This window comes from Triturus cristatus, chromosome 12 (genome assembly GCF_964204655.1).
Source record: "Triturus cristatus chromosome 12, aTriCri1.1, whole genome shotgun sequence".
Lineage (NCBI taxonomy): Eukaryota > Metazoa > Chordata > Amphibia > Caudata > Salamandridae > Triturus > Triturus cristatus.
Genome location: NC_140595.1, coordinates 293,725,850 through 293,751,729, shown reverse-complemented (window position 1 = coordinate 293,751,729; position 25,880 = coordinate 293,725,850). Strand labels below are relative to the sequence as shown.

At 44.9% G+C, this 25,880-nt stretch overlaps 1 protein-coding gene across 6 annotated transcripts in view; it reads left to right on the top strand.

Annotated features, from left to right (window-relative positions):
- Window positions 1–25,880, top strand: part of NDRG4 (NDRG family member 4) — an 885,840-nt gene that overhangs the window by 449,452 nt on the left and 410,508 nt on the right. For all 6 annotated transcript variants that reach the window (XM_085637547.1, XM_085637545.1, XM_085637548.1 and 3 more), the window contains exon 3: window positions 15,944–15,988. In XM_085637547.1, coding sequence (XP_085493673.1) covers window positions 15,944–15,988 — 45 coding nt within the window. The remainder of the gene's footprint in view (window positions 1–15,943; window positions 15,989–25,880) is intronic.

Here is a 25,880-nt window from a genome sequence, read left to right as displayed (position 1 = left end):
AAATAATAGGTGTAATAGGGTTATCAACTCTAAGGTACTTGTACTCAGCTTCCGTGATCAATTTTTTGTTTTTCCATTTAGTGAGTTTCAAGTGGTAGTCTTGAATCATGATTTTTAAATCGCTCGCATTGGACCTCATATAGCATTCTCTGTCATTGAGTTGGGCATAGGCTTCCTTCTCATAGAGTGATTGCTCCAAAAGTACCACATTGCCACCTTTATCGCTTTGACGTATCACAATGTTCTTATTGTCCCCTAATTTCTTCATTAGGTTATTGTATTGCATAGTTTGACGGTCATACTTTTCCCTTTCTGTTACTGTATTTTTATAAAGTTTTTTAATTTGACTGACCGTGTTTTCATGAAATATGTCTATGGCATCTCGTGGCATTATTGGATTAAATGTAGATGGTGGTTTGAAATGTGTTGTTATTGGTTTCCTTTCATTTTGGTTGGATTGGAAACCCTCACCTTCTGTTTCCCATAGTTCTAGGAGCTCTGCTGTTTGTGACATATCACTAGAGTCCATGTTGCCCTCTGCCTGACTGCTGATTTTTTTACCGTCAGTGTTTTTGTTGAGTGCAAAGAACTTTCGTAATTTTAATTTCCTCACCGCCTTGTAAATGTCACGCCTAGTTCTGGTATAATTCATATTGCTTGGCGGTACATAGGAGAGACCCAGTTTGAGAACATCCTCCTCTTTTTTGGTTAGAATACAAGAGCTGAGGTTAATGATGGTGTTGTCTGTCGATTTGGTGTTTATTCCTTGGGCTTCCACTGACCCCTGCCCCTCCTTCTGTTTGAGTAGGCGCCGCCTCTTCCTCGCCCTCTGCCTGTGCCTGTTCTTGAAATTGGTGTGTTTTCTTCTTGTTGTTTTTGGGTCCGGGGTCTGAGCGATTGGAGTCTCTCCCGGTTTAAAAAAACGATTTCTCTGCCCGGGGAAGGTTTGTTGCTTTGCCTTGCTTGTGTCTCATCGCGCATCTCAGTTTCAGATTCTGTTCCTGTCCCTGAACTCAAATCTGATACCGTTGTTTCAGCTTCGTTGGCTTTTCGGGTAATTCCCCTCCTCGTCTGACCTGTACTGTTGGCCTTTCTCAGAGTGTCAAATTTCTTTGAGAAGGTGAATATTTGGCCCAACTCGTAATCATTTCTGTCCCTCTGGAATTTATATGCTTTTCTTTCCATAATCCTGGTCTCACATATATATATATACCTGTGAAACCGGCACTGATGACGGCCATTTCCGGCCAGAAACACGTCTGCCCAAGCGTTTCACGGACTGAAAGGACAGCGCTGAATTTGTGCTCAATAAATCCTTTGTTTTACCCGGAGCAAGTGTCCCGCTAATTTTCATGAAGATTAGCATTGGGTGTATATTTAGCCGGTTTTGCTAATACCGGCATTGGGACACGCCCTCTCGTTCTGGAGCCCCGCGAACATTAGCAAATGCTGGCTGGAGTACGTTGGGTACATCGCGGTGCCCCCCCGAGCAGAGACATTACCCTTGGGTGATTACTTTCGCAAGGGGAGAGAGGAGGCAGCATTGAGCTGCCTGATAAGGGTCTAAACAATGGTGTGAGCGGGACTATCACATCCGGGAATTCTATGGTGGTATGCAGTCCGACGCCATGTATTTGGTAGCATGATTGATGCTGGGAGTTCCTCTTCACTGTAATGAAGAACTACGAAAGACTGCATGAACCATCATGCATTGTGCCTGGAGCCTTAAGCGCACTCAACACACCTGCCTATGGAGGAGGAGCCGAGAGACCATTTCATAAGGAGTGGTCTTTGAGTCCCAGAAACACGAACCTACCTGTGAAACCGGCACTGATGACGGCCATTTCCGGCCAGAAACGCGTCTGCCCAAGCGTTTCACGGACTGAAAGGACAGCGCTGAATTTGTGCTCAATTAATCCTTTGTTTTACCCGGAGCAAGTGTCCCGCTAATTTTCATGAAGATTAGCATTGGGTGTATATTTAGCCGGTTTTGCTAATACCGGCATTGGGACACGCCCTCTCGTTCTGGAGCCCTGCGAACATTAGCAAACGCTGGCTGGAGTACGTTGGGTACATCGCGGTGCCCCCCCGAGCAGAGACATTACCATTGGGTGATTACTTTCGCAAGGGGAGAGAGGAGGCAGCATTGAGCTGCCTGATAAGGGTCTAAACAATGGTGTGAGCGGAACTATCACATCCGGGAATTCTATGGTGGTATGCAGTCCGACGCCATGTATTTGGTAGCATGATTGATGCTGGGAGTTCCTCTTCACTGTAATGAGGAACTACGAAAGACTGCATGAACCATCATGCATTGTGCCTGGAGCCTTAAGCGCACTCAACACACCTGCCTATGGAGGAGGAGCCGAGAGACCATTTCATAAGGAGTGGTCTTTGAGTCCCAGAAACACGAACCTACCTGTGAAACCGGCACTGATGACGGCCATTTCCGGCCAGAAACGCGTCTGCCCAAGCGTTTCACGGACTGAAAGGACAGCGCTGAATTTGTGCTCAATAAATCCTTTGTTTTACCCGGAGCAAGTGTCCCGCTAATTTTCATGAAGTTTAGCATTGGGTGTATATATATATATATATATATATATATATATATATATATGTTCATTCCAACGTCTGCTTCAAAATTCACCACAGACTCCAGCATGCTTGGGGTTGGGTTGCTTAAATGCGTGTTTATTCAGGCTACATACAAGTAGGTAACTTTTGGCCCAAACATGCATCTCCACGTAGTAAATGCCAATGCTTTTGCATGATACACCTTATATCCTTGTGCTGTATATTGTACCCTGTGATGAAACGGAATTGTGGTTTCACTTCTTCTGTCGCGCAGTTCACAGCAGGTTTCCCAAAAATCAACTCATTCCTGGGCCTTGCATCTGCTTTGATTCTAGCTACTTTCAGGACCGATGGGCTATATCCCCGGTGTTTAAATCTCTTATCTAGCTCTTCCTGCGCCTGATGCAATTGCTTGGGGCAGCTACAGTTGCGTTTCATCCTTAGATTTTCAGCATAAGGTATGCTATTCATCAGTATCGGAGGGTGGGAACTTTGGGCGTGAAAATAGTATTCCCCGCAGTCTTTTTCCTAAATGTTTTAATGTTGATCTCTCCACCCTCTATGTACACTGTCAAGTTCAGGAATTGGACCTCTTCTCTGTATATATTCAATGTAAACTTAAGATTTAAATCATTGATGTTACTACGATGAATAAATGACTCAACAGAAGCTACATCACCCCGCCAGATGATGAAAAGGTCGTCAATATAACGGGTCCATAGGACTGCGTTATCTGACAGCTCTTTGGCATATTCAACAGCTAGAACCTGCTCCTCCCACCAGCCCATATGCAAATTAGCATAGCTGGGGGCGAAGCAGGTGCCCATTGCTGTCCCTTGAAGCTGCGAAATAGGTCCTTACCAAATAAGATGTTACTCTTAAGGCACCATTGTAGCATGTCAATCAACATTTCTGTATGTCAGAGTAGCATGAGGGGGCATGTTTTTAAATAATGACGCACTGCCCTGACTAGCTGATCATGCGCAATACTCGTGTACAGGGAGGAGACATCTAATGTTAACATAATGTAGTTCTCCTCCCAAATGATATCATACACTTTCTTTATGAAGTCTCCTGTGTCCTTCATATAGGATGACAAATTTCTCACATATTCCTGCAAGAAGTGATCTAAGAACCTTGAAGTGTTCTCAAATACACTTCCAATCGCAGAAATTATTGGTCTGCCTGGCGGTTTTAGAATATTCTTGTACACCTTTGGTATTAAAGATAATACCGGTGTTACAGGTGAATCCTTTTTCAGAAACTTGTATTCTGCCTGTGATATGAGATCAGCCGATATCCAACGGTCTAACTGACAATGAAAGTTGGTGATAGTGGTTAATAGTACTTTTTCATCCACCTTTATGTAACATTGTTTATCTCTAAGTTGCATTTGGGCCTCTTCTTGGTACATGGTAAGCGTCCAAAGGACAATGTTACCGCCCTAGTCCGCCTGTCTTACAACTATATCCTGCCGTGCCTGCAACTTCTTAACCAATTTGTCATAGCCAATATCTTTTGCTAGTGTGGTTCTTCTAGCCTGCTGAATTATGTGTAACTTTCTTAGGTCGTGGATGACCAACTCATTAAAAACATCTATTGCATCTTTAACCCTTTCGCTGCGTGCGTCGGCTAACGGCCGTCGCAAGCACTACCACCGTAGTGCAGCGCACGTCCGTTGGCTGACGCAGCCCCGCCCGCGCACGGAAACGCCCGCACCGCGGTGGATTTTCTGCCGCAGTTAACGGGTTAGGGACCATAGGCAGAAACACTAACGGGTTTGACGGAGTAATGGGCTTGTTATATACATTAAAACCCTGTTCTCTTAATAAAACATCATCCGTACCCTCAAATTCTCTGCCTCTTTCCAAACTGTCCATGTCCCTTAGAGTTTCCAAATCGAAAATCTGTAATGTTATAGGAAAATCCATGTCTCTCACAATTTGTCCTTCACCAGCCCTCCCAGTTGCATAATATTTGGCCAATCTTAATTTGTGTGTAAATTTAAAACAATCACCACGGGTTTGTATGTAGTCCATATCCTCAAGGGCACAGTAAGAAAGACCTCGAGACAAATTTTTCATTTCTTCTGCATTTAATGTTAGATTAGAAAGATTGATGATACTAATGTTATTGTCCATTATTTGTTCTTCTTGTTGGTCACTCTTTTTGACGTTTGATCTGCTTGTTCTCCGTGACCTGCGGGCTTTCCTCTTCCTCTTCCTCCCCCTCGGAACGGTTTCTCTTGTCCCCGTAAGGGCCACAAATTTGTACTTCTGTCCCACCGCAAAAAAATGCAACTCGTCTTCTACAGTTGGTCTGCTGCTAGGCTGCCCGTGTTTCATCATTTTCAATTTCCGCCTCAGAACTGAGACCCGATTCAGACTCCACAATCCATTGGACCTGTGCTAGCTCTCTCAGCTGTTTAGCCTCGCTAACGCCGATCCTGCTTTATTTAATATTTTGCACTTTGCACATTCATAGTACTGTAAGAAATGAAATGAAATGAAAACGTTGATGCCATTCTTTTAAAAAAAATCTTTTTAGCATTGGGGGTGATGTGATATTTTATCTCTGAATTGGTGAAATCTAAAGCTAATAGTTGAAGTTGAAATTGCTGGGAAGCTGTGGGAATCGAACCAGGGATTGAGGGAACCAGGAAGTGGGGAAAATCATTTGTTTGCGACCCGCCATCTTGGGCAAGGCGCGGTCTAGTTCTTGAATCACGGAGACGATAAAACGGGACCTGTGCTAGCTCTCTCAGCTGTTTAGACTCGCTAACGCCGATCCTGCTTTATTTAATATTTTGCACTTTGCACATTCATAGTACTATAAGAAATGAAATTAAATGAAAACGTTGATGCCATTCTTTAAAAAAAAATCTTTTTAACATTGGGGTGATGTGATGTTTTATCTGTGAGTTGGTGAAATCTAAAGCTGATAGATGAAGTTGAAAGCGCTGGGAAGCTGTGGGAATCGAACCAGAGATTGGGGGAACCAGGAAGTGGGGAAAATCATTTGTTTGCGACCCGCCATCTTGAGCAAGGCGCGGTCTAGTTCTTGAATCACGGAGACGATAAAATGGGACGCTGCGCTAGCGCGCAGTGGACGCACGCAGCGGGCGCGCCGAAGGCAAGCCCGCCTGCGTCCGTCCGCGTCCCGGTTGCAACGGACCATCTTGGAATCAGCTGCATGGGTAAGATGTCTGTCAGCGTAAATAACGCACGTATTAGATACAATAGTATAGTCCTCAAAGATTTGAATGGCTGTGCGAAATGTTGCCCCCACTCTCTTTCGGTGGGCTTTATGAAAGCATTTGAGCTGTGAAATATGCCATTGGACCCTCCCCCTTCCATCGACTACTGTTGAAATATCTTCACTGGGAAAACCTGCCCTTGAACATACCCTCGATCAGTCTATTTTAATTAACCAGCGAGTTAGCAATGATTTAAAGCTGATGCTTCTTAACACTCGCTCTATGAAACACCTTCTTTCTGAATCCAAGCCCGACGCGCTGTTCCTCACAGAGATATGGCTTTACGAAGGATCCAACCCAACTATTGCCAACGCCATCCCACCCAATTATCTTATCTTAAGGAAAGATCGTGTAGGGGGACGAGGTGGAGGAGTTGCGATTATTTATAAAAATACTTTCACCTGTACTACTCTTCCCAATTTCACCTTAGAAAATGCTGAAAGCCTTAGTTTCCTTTTAAAAATGTCACCACATCAGTCTATTGCAGGGGCTCTAGTCTATCGACCTCCGGGTCAAGCCAAAAGCTTCCTGGAAGGTTTAAACTTTGCTATTGCCCCTATGATCGCTAAATACGAACGGTGTTTAATTTTGGGAGACTTTAACATCCATATGGATCTGTCTCATAATTTGGACTCGATGAAACTTTATGAATCGTTAAATATGTTACATCTTACTCCTTATGTCACACGTCCCACTCAGGAAAGGGGACGCATTTTAGACCAGGTGTTCTCATCTGAACTAATTGAAATGGCCTCACCCCTCCCTCTGGTTTGGTCAGATCATCATTTATTAACTTTTATTATCAAGGAAACATCTGCTCAATCTTCTAAGCAATATGTAAAACGGACCAATAGTTTCAGGTCTTTTAAATCAATGACCCCGGCAGCTGTAGGAGTTTTCCTGGAGGCACACCCATTTTATTTTATGGATAGTCTCACACATGATGTTCCATACTTAGAAAGCTGGCTGGAAACTTGTATTAACGGCATAGCCCCTCTCAGCAAATAGAGGTAGCAAATAGAGGTAGACTATCTGCCCCCTGGTTTACGGAAGATCTCAGGAAGTGTAAGAGCCTATGTAAACGTTTAGAAAGGAAATGGAGGCAGGATTTTAATCCACTGGCCAAACAAACTTATAAGACAACATTAAAAGCCTATTACAATAAAGTTCGCATGGGAAAAATGAATTTTCTCAATGAAAAAATTGAGAAAGCAGGAATTAAAAGTGAAGAACTTTTTAAAGTTGTAAAAGATTTTACGGCCCCTTGTGCTACAAAGAATCCCTTTACTCCGACAAAAGAATGGACAGAGAGCATTGCTCAATATTTCTTCACTAAAATCTCCTCTATACAGGCCACTGTTAATGTTAATGTTACAGGATTTCGAGAGCGCATAGCTGCCCGTGAGCGTCCCAGCGCTGAATGAGTACAGATGAAGTCGTGGGGGGTTTCACGGGAACAGCCAGGTTTTCAAAGATTTTCGGAAGGCCAACAGATTGGGCTGTGCACGAATGTCAAGAGGGAGAGAGTTCCATAATTTGGAAGCATTATAGGAGAAGCGCCGACCTCCTGATCGTGCTCTCCTGATCTTGGGTGGAAAAGTTAAATGAGGATTAGAGGATCGGAGAGGTCTAGAAGTGGTGTAAGGAGTCACCAGGTCTTTAAAGATTGGAGGGGCCTTGCCATTGAGGATTTTGTGCGTAAGACAAAGTGCCTTAAATTGTACTCTTTCTACCACGGGTAGCCAGTGGAGTGCTTTGATAGCTGGCTTGGACGAGCACCAGCTCTTGGTGTTGGTGAGTATCCGAGCGGCCGCGTTCTGCACCACCTGCAATTTGGTAGTGACTTTCCGTGGGGCACCCAGAAACAGAGCATTGCCATAATCCAAGTGTGACAAGATGAGACCTTGGATAAGGAGTTTCCTTGATGGAAAAGGGAGTAGTGGCAAGATTTTTCGAGCAGATCGCAGAAGCCCATAGCAGACCCCAGCAGTTTTCCTGGCTTGAGTGTGCATGGTGAGATTTTAGTCAAGCCAAAGTCCGAGGCTTTTGATCTCGGTTTTGGGGGTGGGGGGCTTGCCCATGCATGGGGGCAATAGAGATTCTGGTCGAAAATGAGCCTGATTCCCCATTACCAGTATCTCCGTCTTGTCGCTGTTAAGCTTCAAGTGCGAACTATCCATCCAGCTGACTATGTCTTTCAGACAGGAATTAAGGTTGGTGGTAGGGTTTTCCTGCTGAGAAAGGGAGACCACCAGCTGGGTGTCATCCGCATACGTTAGGAGTTTAATCCCGTGGGGGGTGACTATTTTTTCCAAAGGGGACATATACACGTTGAAGAGCGTGGGGCTCAACGAGGAGCCCTGTGGTACTCCGCAACGTATAGGGGTCTCCCTGGAAGTGTAGCCACCCTCGATCACCTGGAATGAGCGATCATGGAGAAAGGATTTTATCCAGGTCAGGGCGACACCCGTAATCCCAAGATCACTAAGTCGTTGGACCAGGATTTGGTGGTTGACAGTGTCGAAGGCCGCACTCAGATCCAGGAGGATCACTGCCACTGAACCTCCTGAATCCATGATCTTCCTGGCCTCCTCAACCACCGTCACCATAGCTGTTTCCGTGCCCTGGCCGGGACGAAAACCCGTCTGAGATGGTTTAAGTAATTCATTCGATTCCAGGTAGTGGGAAAGCTGGACATTTATGAATTTTTCTGTCATTTTACTGATGCAGGGGAGGAGCGAAATGGGCCTGAAGTTGCCTAGGTTGAGGGGGTCTAGATTAGGTTTTTTTAGTAGTGCTCTAACCTTCGCCTTTTTCCAGCTAGGGGGAACCACACCGAATGTCAATGAGGCATTAATCAGGTGTACCATAGGCTCGAGGATGGTAGATGTTACTTGCTTTAAGATTTTAACTGGTGCAGGGTCAGAGGGTGAGCCACTTTTAAGAGATTGAAGGATGGGGACCAAGGTTTCCTTACTTATGGGAGTGAACGTCTCCAGTCTAGAGTTGAGATTCTGGGCTTGTATTAAGGAAGTAGGCGATAAATCCAGGGGGATGGGCGGAAGTTGCTGCAGGATGTTTTGAATTTTTTGATCGAAGTACGTGGCCAACTTATCACAATGGTTGTCTGTGAGGACAGATGGACAAGTGGACTCCAGGGTTTTCAGGAGGAGTTTTACAATGCGAAAGGTCTCCCTCGAAGAGCAGGATGCATCATTAATTTTCTCTTGAAAAAACAAAGTTTGGGCGTTTTTCAAGGCTTTTTTATAATTGAGGATGGCCAACCTGTATTCCATCTTGCTTTTGGGGTCGAAGTCTTTCCGCCAAGTTCTTTCAGCCCTTTTACATTGCTTTTTCAGGAGGCGGGTTTCCTGGGTGAACCATGGGGCGGAAGTTTTTTTACGGGTTGTAGGGGAGAATGGTGTTAAGGGAGTTTTCTATCCAAGATGAAAACTCTGCATCCGCTGTGACGGGGTCGCTAGCAAAGCTGGGCTTAGAGAGGTCCAAGATATATTCCCATTTACTGGGGTCAAGTTCAGCCCAGGGACGTACCGGTTTGCCGGGAGATAGAGTAGGAGGAACGATGGTTGGGATCTCCCAACTAAAGGGAATGAGCCTGTGGTCTGAGAAAATGGGGTCAAGTAGATGGCCATGACTATGCGTAGGTTGGTCATTCTGAATATGAAGGTGATGGGTGGCAAGGTCTAAGAGCAGCTCTGATGCGATGTTATCCTCCCCCTTATCAAAGTGGATATTAAAATCCCCTAGGACAAGTAAGTTAGACAGAGTGCTTGTCATAGCTGTGGAGAATTCCACAAGGGAACTACAAAAATGACCCAAGGCTCCTGGGGGGCGATAGATAAGAGCTCCTGAGAGTGAATTGCAAGGGGACAGTTGAATGCTAAACTGAACATTTTCACAGTTCAATAAAGGACTGTCCCGAAATCTGCATGAAAGATGTTCCTTATGGATAATGTCTATCCCTCCTCCCTTTCCCTTCACTCGATCCAGGTGTTGTATAAGATATCCCAGCGGTAACGCCAGCACCAGGTCGAAATCAGAGTCTGGGGTGAGCCACGTCTCCGTGAGAAATAATATCTCAAATTGCTCTTCTTCTAGAAGCATGAAGAGTTCATGGCTATGTTTGGGCAGGGATCTGCAATTTAGCAGGGCCATCTTAATGATGGTCCGGGGCGTTTGAGTTTCCAACACCGGGGTAAATTTATACAAGCAGTGCGTACAATGAGTAGAAGAACTCTCACCATGTAGAATAGACGTGCAGAGGGGCTGGGGAGGCCGATGTAATTGCATCAAGGAGTCTCTGGAGTATGCTATCATAGGATGAGTGGAAGTGACCAGGGTAGCTGGCCCTAGGCCCGACCTGGCGCGGACGGGCACGGACGGGCTTGCCTTAGGCGCGCTGACGGCGCGCCCGCTGCGCTCGTCCGCTGCGCTTCCTCCAACGACACATTTTTATACGAGGAGGAGAGTTAAGGGGGGGGCGTGGCCTCGGTGCACACCGACAATGACGTCCACAAGTGGCAGCCCGTCTGTGTCCTTGACAACGCTAGGAACAGCTGTGCCAGGAGTAAGGGCCGCGTCCGCAGCGAAGTTACCAGGTACGAGAGTAAATTATTAAAACACAGAGAATCTACAAACACTCAAATCTTTAAAAATATGTCACGCTCCCGGCTTCCGCCTCAGGAGTACTAATTCTGTGGGGGAGCTCGTTCTCGGCGCTTTTAACTGGGCGGGAGGGGGCGTGGCCTCAAAGGGGGCGTGGCCTCGGTGCACGCCGACAATGGCGTCCACAAGTCGCAGCCCGTCTGTGTCCTTGACAACGCTAGGAACAGCTGTGCCAGGAGTAAGGGCCGCGTCCGCAGCGAAGTTACCAGGTACGAGAGTAAATTATTAAAACACAGAGAATCTACAAACACTCAAATCTTTAAAAATATGTCACGCTCCCGGCTTCCGCCTCAGGAGTACTAATTCGGAGTGGCTTGTTCAGACTCTCAGGTGAATTTGGAAAAGCTTTTTTTACAGACACCTAAGTCTGCGAATTGTCTATTACAAATTCCAGCACTCTCGTTAGAAAAATCCTTACACATTCTTCGCTCTCTTAAGTCAGGCTCTCCCGTGGATCCCTGTCCGGCAAAGATTCTTGCTTCGATAGCAGAGGTAATCAACCTGGCAGTTAATCGGGTGCTGAACCTATCATTAACTGAAGGAACAGTACCGGATAGCTGGAATCACGGGAAAATTCTCCCTCTTTTAAAAAAACCTTCTGCCGATCCCTGGACAGCAGGTAATTACAGACCTATCTCACTGCTCCCGGCCCTATCCAAGACTCTGGAGAAATATGTAAACCAGGTTCTCGGGGAGTTTGTTGAATCCAATGGCATTCTTCATCCTAGCCAATCAGGGTTCCGTGCTAATTACAGCACAGAAACAGCTCTCCTTGAGATATCGGAGTCCATAAAAGTTACCTTGGATAAAGGTGGGAAAGCAGTTTTGATATTGCTTGATTTATCAGCAGCTTTCGATACCGTACCCCATGACCTTCTTCTTGATCGTCTTTGGAGGTGCGGTATTGGCGGCATTGCCCTACAATGGTTCAGGTCCTACCTCACCAATCGCCAGCAGACAGTTTGGTCCCCCCCTTTTGAGACCCCCATTCAACCAATGAATGTGGGAGTTCCTCAGGGATCCATCTTGAGCCCCACACTGTTTAATGTGTATATGGCTCCCCTGGCATTGTTGGTTGAACCTTTTGGTGCCAGAATCGTTTCCTATGTTGATGACACGCAACTGCTGTTCACGTGCGGCAAGGGCGAAGTCTTGGACGGGAAGAGGCTTAACCTATGCCTATCTGCGGTACTCAATTGGTTTAACGTAAACCAACTGCGCTGCAACTCTGAAAAATCAGAAATTATCTTCTTCGGCTGCACGCCGGGTGAAGAATGGCGAGAATGGTGGCCATCTAATCTGTCTCCTCCAACCACCTTGGCTACTACGGTCAAGAATTTAGGGGTTAAATTGGACAATAACCCTTCCATGAATGCCCAGGTTCAAACGGTGGTGGGTTCATGCTTCGGCCTTTTAAGGATGATGCGCAACTTCCTACCTTTAATTTCTGTATCTCACAGGAAGATAGTTGTGCAAGCCCTAATACTATCTCGGCTCGACTACGTGAATGTCCTATATTTAGGCCTTCCCGAGTATCTGATCAATCGGCTTCAGGTCGCCCAGAACGCTGCTGCCCGAGCTATTTTTTTGGCTGATCGGCGTACACACACGACCCCTCTCCTTAGAACGCTTCACTGGCTCACAGTGCGTAAGAGGGTGTCTTTGAAAGGCATTGGTACTGGCCTTTAAGGCATTTCATAATGTCGGCGCTCCTTATCTGAGGGATAGATGCCACCAGTATGCTCCCGCACGTAATCCACGGTCTTCGTCCTCCTGTCTTTTATTGACCCCAAGGTTTTATCGTGCTCGGCTGGGAGGTTGCTCCTTTCAGGTACTGGCATCTGCACTCTGGAATAATCTACCTATTGAGCTGCTCCGGGAAAATGATCTTTTGCGCTTTCGTCACAAACTAAAAATGTTGCTGTTCCTATGATCTGGGTCTGATTGCTGAGGTTTCATGTTACGGGTTCTCTATGTTAGCGCCAGGGCACTCCTGGGGGTAGCCGTGCGCTCTATAAATACCCAGTAACATAACATAACATAACATTACTCTTGGTGCCTGTGGCCATCTTCTGTTGTCTGATATTCTCAAACCTTTTGGAGAATGTAAAACTCTGGCCCCTCTGGTAGTCCAGTTTATCCCTTCTAAACTTTGTTGCCTTACGATCTTTTATAATGTGTTCATATTTCTTGATCCTCTCTTGCATTTCGCCCAGTAATTTCTTAATGTTGTCTTGGTCTGACAATTTGCTTAATTGTTCAGAGAGTATATCAATTTCTTTGAGAATGGCCTCCCTGTCCATGTCGGCATATTTAATTAAAATAGCCAACATGCGCTTGGAAGAATCAACATTATTCATGGCCCATTCTCGCAGCATGTGTGGATTAGGAGGCTCATACGTGCGCGCTATTAATATGCGTAGGCCCCTCAGGACCCTACCCACTTCCAGATAGCGTGTCAGGGACTTGCTCTCCCACCATTTGGAGGTCTCTCTCTTGATCAATTTACCCAATGCTTGTAGCATCCCCTTGTGGTCACTGGCATTTACAGGTCCTCCTTCTTTCCTAACTTTTGCCGGTCCATCATTAATTTCAGCATCGCTGAACAGTTGGTCTGCCACGCTCTTCCTTTCCTTCAGCCACTCCATGCTGAATGTGCTGCAGCCAAACAAACACTTCCAGTCTAGCGCCCCGCTGCACAGAACTAATGCTGCTCTCCTCCTTCCCTGCCGCGTCTAATCGCCGCTCGCATCTTACCGTTTCCACTTGACAATGTCCTCCAGTTGCGGTTCGCGTTTGCGGCTGGCAATTGCCTTCCGATGTCTGTCTTGCGGCAAGGGGGCTCCGCGCTGTGTACCTTGTACACATATATATATATATATATATATATATATATATATATCATCATCATCCTTATGACTGTATTTCATCACATAATACTCCTTTAAGGCCCTCAAAACCTATAAACTGACAATTTAGCAAACATAGTATATATAGAAGATTTATCACGATTTCTGCAGAGTAATTTGCAATAGCAACACAGCTTGTGTGTGGATATAATAAAGGTCAGTCTTACGTTTCAGAGAAACAAAGACACAGGCACAACTACACTGAATTTTGATATCAGCCGCATTGGTTTTATACAATTTGGCAACGACTTCACAATAACCCAAAAAAGAGCGTAAGGGAGAATTGATATGGGATGTAGGACCGAAGGAAGTGCAAAATACCACAGGGATATAAATACTTTTAAGCCGAGAGGATTTTGGCCAATGTTCCAATGGTTATGTTCCCAGCTTGATGCTTGGGGTAAGCTCCCGCTGTCTGTAATAGGCCGAGGAGCCCTGTTCAAAATGATAGCCCTGTCCCAATGGTTGTACCTCCTCCAGAATTATCTATATGCCCTCCCCGGTTCTTCACCTCCCTGAAATTTGTCATCAATAATTATATATGAGATGGTGGGACCCCCAGGGTGGCATTCAATAAATATGGGCAAAACCCATATGATGGGGGTTGGGACTGGCGGACATCTGACGATATTATTACGCCTCTCAACTCTTGCCCATCAATGACTGCCTGTCTGCAGATAGGGATGACTCCTCTTTTCGGCTAGAGGTGTCCTGGGTCACTGTACCAGTGCTCCTTGCATAATTATATAGCTACTGGGCTTCAAACGATTTACCTGAAGTTACCAGAATCATGATTGATTGTTACTGCAAAGTATTGAGGGCTGTGAAATGGAATGGTAGACTTACTGAGCAAACACCTCTCTGGCATAGGACCTAGTTACCGGAGGCCCCACAGCTCAGTGGGTTTGCTGGGTGGGACACTATTGGGATCTCCAGCCTGGCTGCAAGAGAGCTTGTGATTCTGGTGAGGCTTCCTCTAATTCAATTTAAATATTCTCATAGAATATATGTCACACCAACACGCCTGTACAGGATGGGTACATACACATAGTATGGGAATGTCCTGTGATATCCAGATACAGAACAAGGATTTACTCACGCCTGGCTGAAATCACGGGGTTTCCAATCGATTTGGACTTCCGCATGGTGTTAATGGGAATAATGTAATGGATGGGATGGGAATTGGACGGGGAAGAAATTGGTCGCAATGGGTTGGATGATTGCCAAAAGAGAGATAACATAGATATGGAAATCGGTGACCACCCCGACTATGGTAGAGTGGACAAGAGCGATGGACTTCTGTGCAGCTGCAAAAGAAAGGATATACTTGGTCCAAGGATGCCCCAGGAAACATTCAAAAAGAATTGTCACCGTGGCTGTCTGGGACAAGTTAATTGTTGAATGCCTTAGACTGGGGGGCTGGGGGATGGATGACTCATGGAAATCAGTTATCCTATGTATGTAAGGGGAAACAATGATCCTCGAAAGATGTCTAGGGGAGTGAGATGCATAGTGTTTACTGCATGCTGCCTTTTCGTACAGTGTTATTTCTGAAAACTCAATAAAAAGAGTTACAAAAAAACTGAGAGGATTTCAATTGTGATTGCAGAACTAGGGGTGTGATACAGCTTCATACGAATACCTCAGGGGCACTAACTGCTATATACATGCAATTACAATACAATACAGTTGCTAACCAGTATCTTCTACCCAACATCCATTAGTTTCCAATCTTCTGTACACGTCTGTTAATTCTGTTACCTCAGAGTCAGTGTCCTTCAGTGTCTCCATCCTTGACACTGTGTTCCTTGTACAGCGTTCCCTTGTATACAGTGTTCAGTTGTTCACAATGATCCATGTTCACAGTGTTCACTTATAGGTAGTGTACCTTGTGCAGTGTCCAGTTGTAAATGGTGTAAAATTATACACAGAGTTCCTTGTACAGAGTCTTTATTTGCTATTCAGTCTCCTGTACTTAGTGTTGCTAACTCTTCGGTCTCTTGGACCCAGTGTTCCTAAATGCCCCTTTTCCTTTTACACCATGCCCTTGCTGGTAAACCTCTTGTACTCCGTGTTGTTTAGAATACAGTCTCTTGTACACAATACCTGTTGCTGTCTGGTGTCTCATACACACTGCCTTCCTGCGTTTCGCTCTCTCTCTTCTACACTTTGCCCACTGATGTCTACTCTCTTATGAAATGCGCCTCTTGTTGCTAAGGCTCTTGTGTCCAACATTCTGTTGTGCCTTGTTTCCTGAACGCAATATCAATTAATATCTGTTCCTAGTACCCTTTAATCCTGAAAGCCTTATTTCTTCTACACAGTGCCTCCTGCTGTCTAGTCCCTTCTGTAGCTTGCCCCTAACCTGTATAATTATTGAACACACTGCCCCTGCTGTCCAGCCTCAGATACTCCATGTTGCTTACTCTCCTGTCTCTTGCACTCATCACTTCTGACAGTCTTCTCACTTTATATAAGTGATGCATAACTGACTGTCTGTTCTTTCTTTCTTCTGTAGGAGAGCACGGATACATTCCTGTCTGCCGTTGACACTGACTGGAAGGTAAGGCCCCAGGCCTTGTGCCTGCAACTCTTGAATGAAAATAGTGAATACACTCACAGTCCCTTCGGCATTGGAAAAGAGAAAGTGTGCTGTAGGGGAGTGGTACAGAATTTGCCACTGCACTGGCTATGGAGGAGACCAAATTAAAGATTAGGAAACCACTGATTATGTATATAAACTCCATTTAAATTCACTGCATGTAAATGTATTTCATATTCAGCTGTATTTCATATTCAGCTGCAGTCCAGACATACGGGCTGAGGGGTCATGTCCCCCACCTTTTTCCAGGCAAGAAGAATGTCTGTCAGGTTGAACAAAGATCAGCCTGAAAGACATTCTTCTGGTTCAGGTCAGGCAGCCAGGAGCAAGACATGCGCTAAATGTGCAGGCTCCAGGCTGATTGAGCTGAACTTTGCGAGGCTGAGGATTTCACTGTCCTGTGGGCATGACCTCCTCAGCCTGGCAAAACTGCCTCAACGCCCTTCTGCTTGTGATGAAGGGGAGCATCACCAATTGCCTGGGAGCTGGAAGCTTCATTTTTAAGCCCTGAAGTGCCCAGGGCTGAGTGTCAATCAGGGACACCTTGTCACAGAGTGGGGTTAGCAGTCTCACTGACCCATCCCACTCTGTGACGAGATTGAGACTGCTGCCTTCCTTCATTTGCTGCCCTAAGGACATCCAGTGAGGCAAGTCAGCAGTGCCAACCCTCCTGGGACCTCCGAGGCTTAATACTGGTGCTTTCCCTCATTTGCTGACCTAAGGACATCCTATTAGGGACGGCAGCAGTCCCAATCCTCCTGGGAACTCTGAAGCTTCCCTACCGAAGAGCTGCTGTTGAGGTGATTTTTATGGGTTTTTTTGTTTGGTGCATGCATGCGTGCATGCATGAATGTATGTGTATTTGTGAATGAGTGTGTATGTGTGTATGTGTGTGCGCTTGTGTGAATGAATGGTTGTGAGTGAGGTGTATGTGTTCGTGTATGCACCCCTCCATGGTAAAATTATCAGCTGCCACTATTAATATGACTATCCTGACAACTTATGACCTATGTTGAACTCCCCTTTACCAGATATGTGCTCTAAACATGGCCTGCCTTTGCCAGTAGCAGCACCTCCGCTAAGGCGGAGGAGCGTCACCCCACTGCTTTTCGCAATGTAAAGAAAGAAAAAATAAAATGATAATAACTGGATGGTATTATCATTTTATTTGTTCCCACTGCGAAGTCTTGGTGGGGCAGATCTCCTCTGCTCGCAGAGCAGGAGGAGGAGTGGTGGCACTTTGTAAGTTTGCATGAATGTTTGGCCGGCCCTCTCAGGCCAGCCGAACAGTCATGCGCACTTTGCAGTTTCTCCACCCAGGCTGCATTACAGCATGGGTGGAAACATGCCAGGCTCCCATTCCCTGGCTGAGCGCCAAACCACGGGGAGCCTGGAATCCCGGGAACCCGGGTGCTTCCTGTTTGCACAGGAGAAGCCAGGAAGTGGATGGAGAAGAGTCGGTGGCGGGCCGGCCGGCCGGCATGTAAGTGAAATTTTTTTAACCCCGCTGCTTCCTGGGAGCAGCCACCACTGGACCTCACAACACCTTAGTATTGGTACTCTCAGTGTATACTACTCCTAAAGATAAGTAATGCTGTGCACCCAACCCTTGTATCACAAATCAAAATCCCAACGTGAAGGACCCCACATAATCCTTCCAACAAACATTTGCAGGTACAGTCACTTCGTAGCTATATTTTTATCAACTTCAAACCTAGCCCTTATTTTGAGCTGAGGGCAGATTGCGCTCATTTGCAGCTTGTGTTTGCAGCTGCCACCAGCCTCTAGCTGGTGACAGCTGCAAGAGGAAAGAAGGAAAATTGCAAAAACTATCCATCACAATGCAAAAATAACCACCGACCATCAAAAGTCTAAATTCAGTGATAAGAAGTTTAGTAAATCCATAGTTCAAAAATATTTCACATATCCTTTTCAATAATGAATGGTGGATATTACACTGGGGGCGGTTTACTAAGATTTTGCGCCATGTTTGCGTCACAAAAGTGACGCAAATGGGGTGAAAATCTTTTTTTCCCTATTTACTTTCCAGCACTAAACTTGTTTAGTGCTGGAAATAATGGAAAAGTAATGTGAAGCAGCGCTATGCACTGCTTTGCATTAACTTGTGCCATGGGGGAGGGGGGGGGGGGGTACCAAGAGTGGAGCATGGGCATTCCCATGCAACCACACATAGTTTCTCGCACTAAACCCAATTTACTAAATAAAGTAGGTTGGGTTTACCGTGAGAAAACTGCGCCCTTTTCAAGTAGGTGCAAGGAAGGTGAAATGCTTTCATTTCTCCTTCCTTTTCTGACTTTGCATGCGTGCGACACTGTGCAACACGCATACAAAGTGGGGAGAACTTTTCACCATGTCTGGGCATCGTATTTTGTACAGGAAGGGTACCCTTCCTGTACAAAACCTATGCTAGACTAATGCACACACCCTAGCACTATGGCGCTAAGGTGTGTGCATGGCGCAGAGCAGCTGAAGTCAGCACCGGCGCTAGGGAAAGAGATGGAGAGAGCTATATCTCTTAAGATATGGCGCTCTCCTGCTCCCTCCCTGTTGCGCAACACAGCGCAGCCTCGCAGAGGCAGTGCATACATTTTTTGTAAATCTCACCCCAACTATCTAAATTATTATTCGTAGGGCCACTGAAATTACGTGGCCGGAAAGGACCAAATTATGCAGCAGAGTTGACTAAATTATGCAGCAAGAAAGGGCAAATTATGCGGCTTAATGTGGCACAGTTTGTAATAGTATTACCTCATCATTTTGTAATTTTTACATATGACCACACTATCTGGGGAAAGGTTTCATTCACCTTGTTAGCACATTTCTTGCCAGGCAGGGTGTAAGAGGGCAGGCTGTGGACTGCAGTGTAAGCATGCTGACTGGAAGGCTGGTGTGAGGACAATCTGGGATGGATGCTGTAAGGGGCGGGTAAGGGTGTTGCTGACGGGGATGGATTGGAAGGGCGGACCGGGGGTCGGTGCCATGTCGTTATCGCCACGTAGAGCACTTGTGAAGAGCCTTGATGCCGCGCGCCTCACCCGGAAGGTGGCGGGGCAGCTCTGCTTCCGAGACTTGAATCAGCAGTTTCTCCACATGAGCAGTGTCACCGCTCTGCAAAGAAGGCTCCGTTGCCTTGGAAACGGTTGCCATGGTAATCATGTCCCTTTTTTTCTCCACCTAATTTCGACCTTCTAGCACTTTCGGTAGTTATTTAGAGATAGAACACGCCAGTCTGCCCGCCCTACAGATCTAGGGACAAGACGTGCGAGCTCTCCTACAGTGCTAAGTGCAGTCACCTCCGGTGTGGGAGGCGGAGCGGAGAGTCACGGTCACTGCATCAGGCGGCGGCTCCACGGGAGACGCAGCAAACCCAGACAGGCGGTGGCGCCTGTCATCACGGCCTTCTCTCTCTTTGCAGCAGGAAACCACTTACCATCCCTTATTGATACATATTTTTGCAGTTCTGTGTAGCGCGAAGGCAGTCCATGCACATTGTAGCGCTTTACATGAGCACCAGTTACATTACAGAAGGCCAGAGCCATTTTGTTATTGTTTATTTTAAGACACAGAGAGTTTAAGTGATTTGCCCAGAATCACAGAATGGTGAGCAGACGCCAACACTCAAACTTGGTTCCTCAGTTCCAAAGTCAGAAGCTCTGAGTTTCACATGTCCTTTCCCCATTGTAATTTTTCAACTCCAGCATCCCTCTGAGCGCACATTAACGTACCCTGTTGGCAGTCCGGGTGAATGGGGCCAATTTTTTTATTATAACAAAATTGTATTTTTGTATTTGTGCCACCCAGCCAGGTGTACTCTGAAGAGCTGAAGGGAGTGGAGGGCCTAGGGATTGCATGCCAGGTTGGATGACTGAGTGATTCAGACTGTACATTTTAGATGCGGGGGTCTGTCTGCCCCCCTCCCCCCAGCGGTAGGGTTAGAGATAGGGCACACACCATGAAAGTAGATGGTGGGGAGAAATTTGCCTGCAGCCTTAGTGGAGCCGGCCCTAAATGTGAAGCAAACACTGGCAAAGCCAACAGGTCTCGCCTATGCAAAAGCTATTATCCTTACCTATATGTATTAGCAGTGGCGTAACATAAGCCCCCGCAGTACAGGGGGCCCGAGCTCAGCTCGGTACCCTGGCCTGAGAGCTCGTGTCTGCAGAGGGCTCCCTCAAGATTTGTTACGCCCATGCCACCCCTCCAATTCTTGTGGGCTCCTAGAGTATAGATTATTTCTCTGTTGTGCCTGTGCTGATATAATTTGCATCCCTAAAGACCCTATATTCTGGAATTCGACACATCCAATACTGCTATGAGTGTGATTCTGGATTTAAGTCAGCTCCAATAACTTCTTTCGTTACAAGGGTAAGTTGTACACCTCCAGTCTCGAGATGTGTTGCACTGATGTTGTCATGACTTCCATTCTGCTGACCACCCAGGTACTCACACGACTCTGTGATAGAGCTTCTACTCGCATATGAAAATGAAGACTACATGGCCAAGTGCATCATACGCCGAATGCATCAGCTCTCCACACCTGGGTTCATGCCCAGGATTATCTATGGATGCCATTACTTTCTTACCATGTCTAACAGAAACACTGTGATCCGGTATATTGTCAGTTCACTACTCAAAGAATATCTCAGAAGTTACACCAGGTTCGATTACAATGTAAGGGTTCGCATGCTTACCACTAGTAGAATCTGCCTATAAAAATGCCCAACATTCTTCTACAAGGAAGTCTCCATTCCCCAGTAAACTTGACAAACATACCCGGTGCGTCTTCTATGTTCGAGCACTTACATTGCTGTCCAAAATCCAGTAGCTGTTACTCTTGCTAAGAAATTGTGTGATGTATAGACCATGGAAAAATGTAATTAATATAAAACAGCAGTTAAAACTACAAGCTGAGAAGAATCAATGAGACATTCCAGTATTCGCTGTGCATGATTGCGTATAATTGAACACCAGTTATAAACAGATATCTATCATCAACACAAAGTTAAAGCCTCACTAAATGGGATCCTACAACATACTCAAAAGTCATAAACCTAGAGACCATGAAGTTGCACATACCCAGAGAAACTAGCATACATCAAGTCTTTGATGGATACCTACTGAAACCAGCATGAGCAGAAATATGTATAAGTGCAGGCTCCGCCTGTTGCATGGCCATGCATCAAGACACATGAGGAACCTTTACACTCATCCCAACAAGCTGCTACCCCCCACCCCCCACATCTCCTCCTCCATCCACTTGAGTTACGCAGATGGCCCTGGAGGGGATGGTGTTGGGCCAACTACTATTTGTAGTAGGAGTACTAATAAACTTTATTGCAGCCATATGGCCATAAAAGTGTGTAATAAAATACAAAATTCACACTCTTTAAAACAAATAATCAAAAAAAGACAATACATGTCAGGTGAAAAAAGAGCACTACACAATAATAACACAGCAACAACATGTTGTTAACATATTGATGTACATATTTAAAGTTCACTAGGTCTCGTGCAACATGTAGAAGCATCCAATATAGATATGAAGGTTAACAGAGGTTTAATCGTTTAGGGACAACTATAAACAAAAAACGAGATTGACCAATTATAATTGCGTATGTAAAAAAACTGAAATATAGCTGAATATAATACAAGATAGTACAGCACAAAAAAAATAAACGTTCTAACAGAAGTAAGACCTGCTAAAATCTTGTAATTGCTGTTCGTAAAATGTGTACTCTTGTTGTAAGCGGTACTGCACATCAAAACATGGGCAAAGAAGTGCAATAGCAGAGATCAAGGGCCACGGAAAAACAAATAAATGCATCAGCAGCAGATTAGTGGTCAAATAAAGTGTTTGTTAATGTAGCGCCACACATTTTATGAGATTCTACAACATAGAGCATCCTAATAAGGGCTACTGATTATTAGTAACGAATCAAAGGCTACTTAAAGGGAATCTTGCTCGCTTAATTAGCAACTATAACATGCAATCATAGTTGTAACTGTGTAATAGAACAAGCATTTGCAATGCAATGGGTCTCGCATTTACACAACTTTGAGCTATTGGCATTGTAAATGACAATGCCTTTTATTTATGTTTTAGTTTTTAAAACATAAATAAAAGGCATTGTCATATACAATCCAGATTTGAGCAGAGCACATCAAAAGCATGTTCAATATACATTAAAAAAACTAACACAGCTGGCCCAAGCCATATTTACAACGTAAAGTGGCATTGAATAGTCAAAAAGTAACGCTTGCATTGTGTCATGTTTAGAATTTAGCAGGGCTATCTGAGACAGTGTGTAGTGCCAACCATGTTGGGCTCCTCTGTATGTTACAATAATTATGATAAAGGCAGTATGCCTGATGTATTTATTCTAAAAAGCATTTCATAAAGCCAATATGCTTTTAACAGTGAATTGTTATCACATTATATTACACGGTATAGACTAACCACTGTTTGGTTGCATGTAATCTTACAGATTACCATATTAGGTAATAGTGTTGCTAACCCACCCTGAAAATCCCCGGAAGTATAGACTAGGAATGGAAAGTTTTAGGTTTAAGAGAATGTAATTCAAGTTTTAATGATTGAGTAATTGGTGGAGTTGTATTAGGAACTGTGACAGTTTAAGTTGTTTGTGTGTGATAGCTTGAGTGTCATACAGATATTTTTAAAGCAACTGTGCCCTCTGTTGTAAATAGACCTGGATTCATTGCATGCTGGAGAACGGAGCACTGAAAAAAGTGAAGTAAGGAAAATTCTTCAGTCCTTGATTGGCACATTAATTTTGTTTTGTTTAATAAATAAAGGTTCATAGAATTAAAGGGACACATCTTTGGTTTCACAAAAATGGCAAAGCAAAAGCACGGGAAACGGTGTAAGATTTTGGAAAAGTACATCCACAAGATGCCAGTAAGTCGCTAAGCCATATCCTAGCAAGGAGCCAGCTTAGCCTTTTATTCTTGCGGAGTCTATACATTGAATAATATTATAGTAGGTAATATTAGCAACTGTTATTTTAAATACTTAGAAACTGCAAAAGCATTAAGCTCTTTGTGGAAAAAACAAACAAATAGCTTTTATTGCTTAATGATGGCTCAAAGGTTTCACAGAACCTGTAGTACAAAGAAGCATAGTTGCTCTGGTTAACTTGAAGCTCCAGATCCCCTAATAGTTCTACTCCTGGGGTCATCAACCTAATGTTTGCAGCTCCCTGTAGCCGTGGCCAGTATGTTCCGAAGCCGGCTTGCTATGTAAATTACTATAGTAAAACCTAAACTCAAAGTTCTGTCTGTTACATTTTAATGTTTTTGCACCATAGGGAAAGGTATTTTATGCACGGATCTGTTATTATTGAGATGCTAGGTGCACAAAGCAATTGTTTTAAGACTGATTGAATCATGTAACTACTGTTAGCCGTGTCTCTGTACAGGGGGGGGGGGGGCACGTGCTGCTGAAGTGAATGTCGATTGATTTGTATCTGTTGCTGGCCAGGATTGCTGGACCAATTGACGCACCAATGCTGGAGCGAGTTTGAAGCAGGGTGCGATTGTGACGATCTCGTTTATTTGATTAGGTGGTAAAAAGATACTTAAGCTGTGTGATGCTGCTCTGCGGACCCTGCTGACATGAAAATTCAAATCTCTTTCCCTCTTACGCATGCTGTTTCCTGCTCTTCCCCTTTCTCCATTGCGTCTGTCTAATCTCATAATCTTTTCAGTATTTGACGTGGCATTTTTGTAAGAAAAATTGTAGGTGCCTTCTTTTTAATACCCAAAATGCACGGTCTTATGGCAGACAATCAAAATTAATATCTGAAAACTTTTGAATGGTCAGTACATTTGGTCACGCTTTGCAAGCGCTAAACCTCTCTATGCACATTCCAGGCACAATGATTTGCACTTAGGGTGCAAGGGCGATCTACATTTTTTAAATAACGGTGAAGCCTTGTGCCTAGACACTTTACACGTTTTAAAAAAAGTGTGGGGGAACCAGCAGAAACAGGAAGTAAGTTCTGTACAGAGGTGTGTTCAAGCACAGACAATGGGAGGTAGGGCGAGGAGTGTTATAGAAGGCACAATAACGGGAGGGAGGGAGGGGGATAAAGAAGGCATGGACAATGGGAGGGACGGCGGGGGGGATAAAGAAGGCACGGACAATTGCAGGGAGAGGGTAAAGAAGGCACGGAGGACAAGGGGGTAAAGAAGGCACGGAGGGCGGGAGGGAGGGCAGGGTTGTAAAGAAGGCACCAAGGACTGAATGTAAGCAAGGCACGTCATGCCTGCAGAAAGAGAAACACGATAAAGAAAATAGTGCTTACAAACTACATAATAGGTACCGTGAACAACCGAAGTAAAAGGGCCAGTCACCATGGGAGGTGACAAATGAAGCTGAGGCTGTACTAAGAAGGGACTAACAAGCCTATTTCCAAATCAGAAGCCAGCATTTAGGAAGGACAATGACACAAGCCCATGGCAAATATGGGCGGAGAGTGGGCGGGGCTTCTATTCCCTACTCCACTACAAGTCTCGCAGAGCAGCGCATGCTCGTTGACTCTAGGCTTGACCTCAAAAGCAATAATTCGGGAGTCGCAATTAAAGTGCATGATGTGCAGCAGCAGTAAGTTTAAGAGTGTCTAGAGCGTATGATCCATGCTGAGAACTAATGTTTGCTACAGAGAACACAACGGTTCTTACAGAGGCAGTTGCAGGTATTCTGCACAATAAACAGAACTATGCGCAGGAAACCAGGACCTTGGTAGATAGTGATGCACCAACCTATCACCTCAGTACCCAAAATCCCTAAAACCGACTAGCAATTGTGTCTCACTCGTTCTCCGACTAACAGCGAAGCTACCAATGATTAGACAACCCAGAACACGACACTCCCGACTCTCTCAGGAATCGCGGGAGCAAGACAACTCTTTTGCTCACTCACTCATACTTGTCCACAATAAGAGTAATCCGAGTCATGGTATAGTTTAAAATGTTTATTTTAACTAACGCGCTCTATGGTACAGTACACGTGCCATTACTAGCAGCAAAATGCATAAACACTATATAGTCAGCATTGTCACAATTCCATTGAATACAAACGGGGATATCATTTTATAAAGACAGTGAAAAAGGCTACAATGCCTAACTACCCTCCCCGTGATTAGAAGTAGTTTATTATAAAAAAGAAGACCTCTGTCTTCAGTTTTGTCAGCAGACCCCATACCTCAAGGCCTAGATGAAATGTTTAGATCTCAGGTCAAGCACAGCTCTTCTCTCTGGAAGGGTCTCTCTCCAAGTGCCTGAACAACATGCTTAGCTTGCAATATTAAAGCATACGATTTTCAGTAGTGCAGCTGTGTGTCATGTTATGTCTAGGTGCGAGGGACTGACCATAACAGAAAAACAAGGGACATTGTTTATCAACCTTTTACATCGTGTGCAAACTAAACCTCAGAGCACAGCAGAGAACGAGAAAAGCAGACAGTTCTCATCTGAAAAGGGTACAAACAAAGTTTTGCAAAACAAACGCATGTAGTGTTGTGCGCAAAAGCAGCCTCATGGCAGCAAAGCTCTTGATTACTTAGCAATGTTGACAAAGAACCCACCATCCATACTACAAGGCTGACATAAAGATCCGGTGGCAATCAAGTTAAGGCACAAGGGCCTTATCCATTTGTGCCTGGGACCAGCATAAAAAGGGCTAAAAAACAAAAAATTATCAGTGTCCTCAGTTTTGTGCTCGCACTTGTTAAACTTAGTGGATGTTGAATAACCTGAAGACCATTTCTTAGTTAAAGCATAAAGAGGCAAAATACCAAAGCGATATTTA